The 9,653-nt window shown below is 41.2% G+C and overlaps 2 protein-coding genes across 2 annotated transcripts; one reads left to right on the top strand and one right to left on the bottom strand.

Moving 5' to 3' along the window:
• Positions 1–6,635: 6,635 nt before the first annotated feature.
• On the bottom strand, positions 6,636–7,550 carry LOC147724495 (uncharacterized). The gene has a single exon (XM_086967025.1). It carries the CDS (start codon positions 7,548–7,550, stop codon positions 6,636–6,638), a length of 915 nt encoding a protein of 304 aa, XP_086823151.1.
• A 629-nt stretch (positions 7,551–8,179) lies between these two features.
• LOC147724494 (uncharacterized) lies at positions 8,180–9,094 on the top strand. The gene has a single exon (XM_086967024.1). The coding sequence runs from the start codon at positions 8,180–8,182 to the stop codon at positions 9,092–9,094; it is 915 nt and encodes a 304-aa protein (XP_086823150.1).
• Positions 9,095–9,653: the final 559 nt, after the last annotated feature.

Genomic DNA, 9,653 nt, shown 5'->3' with positions numbered 1-9,653 from the left:
GCCCCGTGACACACTGGTGCAACAAAAACGATAGGGACCCCCAGTAGGATGTTATGTGGGGCCCATGAGGCTGTGAGTTCCTTTGTATCACAAGGGATGCAGGGACCTGAATTACACCCCTGAAGTAACAAGACTTAGGTTAGCTGAAGTCTTTTTGGGCAATCTTACATTTAAGGACCGTGAAGGGACCTTTATTAACAAGCTTGCTTATGCTGTAGAACACAGACAAATGCCTGGTAAGCACCACCAACTGATGACAAGTGTCATTGAGATAATGCATGCCCAATCAGTGTGGTCAGCTGTGTACCTACATTTGGTTCTACACATTTACCCAATAATGGATTTGGCATTGGACGAATATTATTATATTCACTACAAGGTGAACAGCTAAAGCTTGCTGTCTTCACATACTGATTTAGATACTAAAGTAATTGTCATGCTGCATTTATTCTAAGTACTCAAATATTATATTTACCAGACTCTTAATTTTGGGAAATTTCTGTGGAGAACACCTATGAAATATCTTACATCAAGTCAATATCGAGAAGAGTTGTAAGCATCAGTCTGTTCAATTTTTCAAAAGCTTTTTTAGACAAAAGACCCCTACTCTCCGTGACTGATCTGCAATTGTGTCTTAGAGAGTTACTTGGGAAAGTCAAGAGATGCATATGCGTTAAGAAGGTTGGACATGCTGGATGCCCACATTATATACCTCCAAGATGCTGAAGAGGAACCAAGACGTTGGGTACCATACTATTGCATTAAACATTCTCTATCACTAAATCTATGAGAGTTCGTCTTTTTAATGACAAATTATGTGTGTGTGGTCCATTAGTCCTTTAATATACAACAAACATGACCAATGCAAAAAGGCCTACTTAGCCAGAGGTTTAGCTCATAGGGAGAAGACCCGTTAAAAAAATTCTAATCCCATCCTTGGCACAAGATTGTGGGCACATCACTTTTTATCTCTGTGTCTCAAATTATAAACATATGCCTTGTGAAAAGTAAGAGTGCTGTTTAGTACTGTCACAATGACATGTTCTTAAACATTTTATTTTTACATTTTAGTTATATCATATAACATGAATACCAAACAAACAGTCCTTTCCTCTATCACACTATCTGAAAATGTTAACAGCTAAATAAATTATTCCAATGGGGTACAGTTATACCAGTATTCTGACATCACCCATCACTCCTCCCCTCCTCAACAACGAATTTTCCCCAGCACATGAGATATCTAGTAGTGTACAGTGTTATGCGGTAGTGGCTAAGGAACGACATGAGAGTTGCCAGAAAGCCCTGGGGCGCAACGTTATGAGGCTGTAAATGCGCATATAGTTCACAATTTTTATTACAGAATATCAAATATTTGTGCCATGCTGCTGTTGGTGGTGAGGGGCCACAACTCCATTTCATGGAAACCTGTCTTTTGACCAGTAGCAATGCCAGTGCGGTGACCTTACTTACTGTGTGTGGAGATCGCCCATCACAGCGAAAAGTGTACAGTCTTCCTTCAAAGCCTTGATTTTGTTTCATAATCCGGTCCCATAAATCCCTAAAAACATACCCACAGACACACAAACTGGGCCTAAAGGGATTTACAAGTAGTATCTTTACGAGAGCAGAGTCTGCGAACACGAAAAGATCCACATTTCTGCTTTTCCTTGTGCCGCAGCCTAATTTTAAAATCCTTCTGCTGCAACAGGAATGTGCTCTATCCTATGCCCTCTTGCTACTTGCAAAAGTTCTCCTGTTGTGTAATATAACTAAAATAAGAAATAAAATACTTTGCTCGCATTACAAAGACACAAAAGACAACTAACAAGCAACTGATTTGTCTTGGCCAGGGTATGAAAAAATGTGGAACTGAGATGAAATATCATCTTTTTGTATGCATGTTATGTCTTAAGTTGGCTGGTTACCAAACAGACTGGTGAAAACTGGTGAATGCAAGAACTGAAAGTGGGCTCTAAAGGCTGAGCTGTGATGCTGTGTATTATGTATGGGATTTTGTATAGCTCCGCATTAGCCAACAAGTGCCCCCTTGCAAAAAAACTGAAACAATATGAAAAAGCATGCCACAATGGTTTCAAATAGTGGATTCAAGGGAACAGCACATTCAAAGGAAAAAGGAAAACTGCTGGGAAAAGATGCATCTTTCCTCCAGACCAATAGCTTTTCTTTTTTAATGATGGTGGTTCATGTCTTGACAGCTGACACTTTGAAGGGCATGAACCAGCCCCGGCTTTTCTAACAATAGGCCCTTCACGTAGATGGAAATGGGCTCAACATAGGCTTCTAGAAGGCATACAGAATATAAATAAAAGTCAATGCTTTGAATGGAAGAATGAGACACCTGGTTCCAGCAATGCTCCTACAGCCGGGTTTTGAAGACACCGTAAACACCGCAAAGGATCTTTAGGTGGACCAAGGTAACTACTAATAGAATAGGCTGATGTAGAAAGAACAAGAGCAAGGATGGCCTGGGGCTTATATTGCTAACTCAATTGAGTAAGGATTTCCTTCAGGTTTTTCAGGTGGAATAATCCAGTCTTCATACCTAACAGGATCTCAGTACAGAGGAAAGCATTGTTAATTCAGCATCTCTGGTAGTACCTAGATTCCTTAGCATGATGCAGACATATAATGGGACAAGGCAGATGTCAGGTATAAGCCATAAAGTAGATCATATGATAAAATGGCTTTAGAGTTAACTTGACCAGGCCAATGTTTGAGTTATAGATGTCAAAAGGATCTTACCTATATATGGCTGTGCCATCTATATGTGCCACTAGGAGTTGACCAATCAGAGTGCCTAGGTGAACAATGTATAATGTAGCTGACCACTGCTACCCTGATTGATATTCTGTTTCAGCTATCAAAAAGTGGTGATGGCGGGATGGTGTACTACTAGGTGGCTGGAAGCTGTCTTAGGCCTGATTAAATTGTATTCCATATATATCTACTACTGCTCTTCGATTAATCACCCAAGCCCTTTGGTCAGATATACCAGACTGGAAAAAGCCAGTAATTTGAGAGTCTGGATAGATCTACCGAAGGATTTGTTTTAACAAGCGGATACAGTATATATATATATATATATATATATATATATATATATATATATATGTATATGTATATATATATATATATATATATATATATATATATATATATATATATATATATATATTCTCTCTCCTCCAGTGCCTGTATGTGCATATGGGGCTGTCGCGGCGCGGTCCCGGTTAGGCCACCGACAGGCCTATAATATTTACCAAATCCCTCCAAGGTTATGAAGGAAGCCAGGACACCCGGAGTTCGTTGCAAAATGTTTAATGGCAGCAGAAAAAAATGCAACGCGTTTCGCCGATAAGGCTTGCTCACGCTCGTCATACAAACATTGTCAGCCATTTTTAAAGTGCTGAAAACACACCCCCAGTGTAAGCTTATCCACACAGACGTTAATACAGAGTCGCCATCTTGTAATGTGTTGAATACCATATATAAATAATCCACAAAATATAAGTAATGTAAATTATACGGTTGGGGCTTAACATACATGTATTGAAATGAATGCTCAAAAATTATCTGCCAGAGTGCAGTGATTACAAATTGTCTGCTTACCCATTAGATTTATGTTTGTAAAACTTCAAATCATTTGTATTATTGCAGGCACAATTAATTAGATGCATATCGATCTCAAATGTAAGAGTATATAGTTAATCTCACAATTGCGAAAAGTCGCGATCACATGGTGTGCATTGTTTCGTAATCTGAGCGCTCATTGGATGCTGTAATGTAACAGCGTGTAAGACCCCATGTGATTGGATTCCGTTGCTAGGAAACATGGAAGACAACAATTGTCATGCTTAAGAGGTGTAACTCCTGGAACATAGCCCAAGTGGGCAAATAAATAACAATGCATTCATCATAATAGCATTTATCAAAGTGCGCAGACAGAATCTATTAAGTATCATAGATGCCCAAATACGCTGTAACCAATCAATGTCCGCACAGAAATCAGTGGTAGTTCCAATCAAAGTCCTCGCCCAAGTGGGCATGTATATTGTACTTCCAAATAATGTCCCAAACGAGTTAGTGTTCAGATCCAATCAACTCATAGTATCTTGCAATACCTCATAACGTCTGTGAAAGAAAAGGTTTTATGTGTAAGTGAGTGAAAATAAGATGGGTAATAAAATAGTTAAAATTCAGACAGCATATATACAATTCAATTCATTCTGATATGCATATTATTCTTCATACAGATGAATGGCCAGTTCTTCACTTGTGTTCAATCCCACAGGGGCCAGACATTGGAAATCAATAATATATCTGGACTCCAGTTTCCTCATGGAGAGTTCATGGTTGCCACCTCGTACCCCCAGATCCACACAATCAATTACCACCATGCGTAGTTTTGTTTCATCCTGCATGTGATGGTCAAAAAAGTGTCTGGCGACCGGATATTGTTTGGTATGATTCCGTATCGCTCTCAGATGTTCTAACACCCTCTTTTTGGCTTCATGTTTGGTACTGCCCACATACCACTTGTTGCATGGGCAGATTAACAGATACACACTATATGGGGTGTTACAGGATAGTTTCTTTTTGATGATAAATTCCCTGGATGTACCAGGTATAGTGAGAGATTTACAATCTCTACTGAATTTGCATGCCTTGCATCTCTTACAACATGGAAATCCGGTAGATGTGGCCTGGACAGGGGAAATGTTATCAGTCACGTAATTGCGGCTAAGCTCATCACGTAAGGATCTGCCCTTTCTAAACGTGATCTGTGGATTGTCACCTAGATATTTTTTAAGGTGGTCATCAGTGTTCAAAACATGCCAATGTTTTTTAAGTACTTGTCTTACATCATTGGATTGGCCAGAAAAGGTAGTAATGAATCTGATGGTTTCAGTTTGTACTTGAGGTGGTTTGGGAACTAATAGTTCCTCTCGAGATTTGCTACTGCTCCGTTCTATTGCTTTGGCAATAATTTTGTTGCCATACCCTCTCTGTCTAAACCTTTGGCACATGATAGTTTCTTCATTCTTGTAGCTTTCTTGTGTGCTGCAGTTTCGTCTAGCACGCAATAGTTCCCCATAGGGGATGCTGTACACAAGACTTTTGGGGTGGCAACTGGATGCTTTGAGAAGGCTATTTCCTGCTGTGTTCTTTCTGAAGAGTTTAGTGGTCAGAGTGTTATCGATCACTTCTACTTCCACATCCAGGAATTCCATCTTCTTCCTGCTGATATGTTCAGTGAGAGTCAGGTTCAAAGTATTGACATTGAGTTTGTCAATAAAATGTTTGGCCGATTTCTCATCACCATTCCAAATGAAAAAAATATCATCAATGTATCGCAGCCACAGGGACACATTGGTGAATTCCGCCATCTCTTGGACAACCTGCTCCTCCCACCAGCCCATGAATAAATTCGCATAGCTGGGGGCGAAGCAGGTTCCCATGGCCGTGCCCTGTGACTGGCGATACATGACGTCATTAAAATAAAAAAAAATGATTGTTCAGACAGAAGTCTATCATAGATAGAAGCATTTGAGAATGCAGTAGCAGAGAGATCGATCTGGAGTTCAGATAATGTTTGACTGCTTGGAGTCCATGTTTATGTTGGATGCTCGTGTACAGACTACTGACATCCAAGGTGACCAATGTGAAGTCGTGTTCCCAATGGATGCCATTGATTATGCTTAAGAATTGGGTGGTGTCTTTGACATAAGATGGTAATCCCACCACAAAGGTTCTTAGATAGTGGTCGATGTACTTCGACGTGTGTTCTAAAAAAGAACCTATTGAGGATACGATCGGACGACCAGGTGGGTTGGTTGGGTCCTTGTGGAGTTTAGGGAGGAGATACAGTATTGGAACTTTAGGATGGGCACAGTACAAATATTGATATTCCTCCACCTCAATTAAACCTTTATCTCTCCATTCCAGTAATAGGTCTCTGAAATTCCCCATAGATCTTAATACATCATCCCTATCACAAATGCAATAGCAGGTTGTATCCTGTAGCTGTCTCAGGCCTTCCTTGATGTAATTGTGCCTATCCAAAACCACAACATTCCCCCCCTTATCAGATTGTCTTATTACAATCTCTTTATCTGATTTGAGGGAATCGATGGCCAATAGTTGTGTTTGGGATAAATTCTTGTTGTTATAAGGGATTTTTTTGTATCTGAGTTTCACAAGATCTTTAAGTACTCCTCGTTCAAACACATCAATGGAATCACATTGAATGGTTGGTAAAAATACACTCTTGGGTTTGCATTTGGAACCCGGATTTTTATCTAAGTCCAAACCCCAACTTTCCCAATCAGGTTCATCAGACATATGCACATTGTCACCATGAATTTCCTCAAGTAAAAGAATATTCTCTACATCAAGGTTACTCAGTGTACTGCTGGCCCCTGTGGCCGGTGGATCTTTCACTTTGGTACAGAACCATTTTTTTAATTTAAGTTTTCTAGCAAATAAAAACAAGTCTATGCGAGTCTGGGCAAAGTTCATATTCTGTGATGGACAGAATAAAAGGCCAAGTGCCAAGATCTCTTTCTCACCTTCAGTAAGCACATGGCGTGAGAGGTTCACCACTGTCCTATTCATTTGGTGTTCTTGCTCCTTGTCGACATTCCCATTGGAGCTTCTGTGGCGTTTGATCCTCCTCTTCTTTGCTTTCTTGTTCCTCCGGTTCCTCCTCTGCTTCCACGTCCTCGACCTCTTTGATTCCCCTTGTCCCCCTGAAAAGTCTCTGTCCGGTTCTGACTCATCATCTGATATTGAGCTAAAAAATTCACCCTTTTCTTTGTGGCCGCTGCAGGTTCTTGGGTGATTCCAGAGTTGGAGGCATCGGATAAATTGCCGTCAGATATATCGCTTTCCACCACCTCCACACTCGGTCCTGGTTTCTGCTGACCGGTTAGTACTAGTCCTGTGTTTTTATCAAATAAATGATCATATTTCTTTTGAAAAGTTAAAGTGCGCCCAGATTGATAATCTTTAAAATCTCTTATAAATTTCCGTTGCTTTTTGGCAGTGATCTCTTCTTCTAATTTTTCCATTCTCCCATTGAGCTTTTTAAGATGTTCATCCAATGCTTCTTTGGTCATCAGGGGTTCAATTTCTGCCAAAAGTTTCTCTATATCCTCAAGGAGCTTTGAACGGTCTTTAAGGGCGTACTTAACCAAGATTTTCATCATTATTATTGAACAAGATGACGTGTTGTCAGACCATTCATTTATCATATCAGGATCCGGATCCTCATAGGTGGGGATGGTAAAGATTCTGAGACCCCTTGGTACTCGTTTAACCTCGATGTATCTAGATAGGGACTCCGCCTCCCACCACTTGGATAGTTCTTTTTTGTACAACTTTTCAAGTGAGCTCAATTTCGTTTGTAGAGTTATTTCTTGGCCAATGCTGGTAGGGGTCAGGGTTGGTTCCGTACTGGTGCTGGCCATGTTGAAAAATAATTTGTCTGCTGTCAGTTTCCGACGAGAGTCTAATTCTCCTGCCATGGTGGTATTCCTTGAGGCAACAAACTCCGTGCGTGTCGTGAAGCTTGTGGTCTCCTTGTTAGCTTCAACACGCTCGCCTACTTTTGTGTGATTCCGTTGGTTGGTAGAGAGCCCGTACTCTGCACGCCTGCATGCGAGCTTCGGGATGTTCCCACCCAGTCGCTCGCCGCTAGCACGCTTTTCCCGGTCCTCTGCCGCTCCAACGTTTACGATTCAATCCATGTCACCGTCTGGGCATGTACGTTGCACTCGTGATGCAGTGTTCTGGAAATGTCACCCACACTGTCGTTCGTCACAGCGGGATCCACACGGTGTAGAAACACAAAAGGTCAGCCTATGCACTTTGAATAATCTTCTCTCTCCTCCAGTGCCGGTATGTGCATATGGGGCTGTCGCGGCGTGGTCCCGGTTAGGCCACCGACAGGCCTATAATATTTACCAAATCCCTCCAAGGTTATGAAGGAAGCCAGGACACCCGGAGTTCGTTGCAAAATGTTTAATGGCAGCAGAAAAAAATGCTCTCTACCAACCAACGGAATCACACAAAAGTAGGCGAGCGTGTTGAAGCTAACAAGGAGACCACAAGCTTCACGACACGCACAGAGTTTGTTGCCTCAAGGAATACCACCATGGCAGGAGAATTAGACTCTCGTCGGAAACTGACAGCAGACAAATTATTTTTCAACATGGCCAGCACCAGTACGGAACCAACCCTGACCCCTACCAGCATTGGCCAAGAAATAACTCTACAAACGAAATTGAGCTCACTTGAAAAGTTGTACAAAAAAGAACTATCCAAGTGGTGGGAGGCGGAGTCCCTATCTAGATACATCGAGGTTAAACGAGTACCAAGGGGTCTCAGAATCTTTACCATCCCCACCTATGAGGATCCGGATCCTGATATGATAAATGAATGGTCTGACAACACGTCATCTTGTTCAATAATAATGATGAAAATCTTGGTTAAGTACGCCCTTAAAGACCGTTCAAAGCTCCTTGAGGATATAGAGAAACTTTTGGCAGAAATTGAACCCCTGATGACCAAAGAAGCATTGGATGAACATCTTAAAAAGCTCAATGGGAGAATGGAAAAATTAGAAGAAGAGATCACTGCCAAAAAGCAACGGAAATTTATAAGAGATTTTAAAGATTATCAATCTGGGCGCACTTTAACTTTTCAAAAGAAATATGATCATTTATTTGATAAAAACACAGGACTAGTACTAACCGGTCAGCAGAAACCAGGACCAAGTGTGGAGGTGGTGGAAAGCGATATATCTGACGGCAATTTATCCGATGCCTCCAACTCTGGAATCACCCAAGAACCTGCAGCGGCCACAAAGAAAAGGGTGAATTTTTTAGCTCAATATCAGATGATGAGTCAGAACCGGACAGAGACTTTTCAGGGGGACAAGGGGAATCAAAGAGGTCGAGGACGTGGAAGCAGAGGAGGAACCGGAGGAACAAGAAAGCAAAGAAGAGGAGGATCAAACGCCACAGAAGCTCCAATGGGAATGTCGACAAGGAGCAAGAACACCAAATGAATAGGACAGTGGTGACCCTCACACGCCATGTGCTTACTGAAGGTGAGAAAGAGATCTTGGCACTTGGCCTTTCCTTCTGTCCATCACAGAATATGAACTTTGCCCAGACTCGCATAGACTTGTTTTTATTTGCTAGAAAACTTAAATTAAAAAAATGGTTCTGTACCAAAGTGAAAGATCCACCGGCCACAGGGGCCAGCAGTACACTGAGTAACCTTGATGTAGAGGATATTCTTTTACTTGAGGAAATTCATGGTGACAATGTGCATATGTCTGATGAACCTGATTGGGAAAGTTGGGGTTTGGACTTAGATAAAAATCCGGGTTCCAAATTCAAACCCAAGAGTGTATTTTTACCAACCATTCAATGTGATTCCATTGATGTGTTTGAACGAGGAGTACTTAAAGATCTTGTGAAACTCAGATACAAAAAAATCCCTTATAACAACAAGAATTTATCCCAAACACAACTATTGGCCATCGATTCCCTCAAATCAGATAAAGAGATTGTAATAAGACAATCTGATAAGGGGGGGAATGTTGTGGTTTTGGATAGGCA

The sequence above is a fragment of the Lissotriton vulgaris genome, chromosome 4_1, assembly GCF_964263255.1.
Source record: "Lissotriton vulgaris chromosome 4_1, aLisVul1.2, whole genome shotgun sequence".
In the NCBI taxonomy this organism is placed as follows: Eukaryota; Metazoa; Chordata; class Amphibia; order Caudata; family Salamandridae; genus Lissotriton; species Lissotriton vulgaris.
This window is presented reverse-complemented; position numbering and strand designations above follow the sequence as displayed.

Excerpts from the sequence above, each read along its gene's own strand:
- LOC147724494 (XM_086967024.1), top strand. The coding sequence starts at position 8,180 with ATGGCAGGAGAATTAGACTCTCGTCGGAAACTGACAGCAGACAAATTA.
- LOC147724495 (XM_086967025.1), bottom strand. The coding sequence starts at position 7,550 with ATGGCAGGAGAATTAGACTCTCGTCGGAAACTGACAGCAGACAAATTA.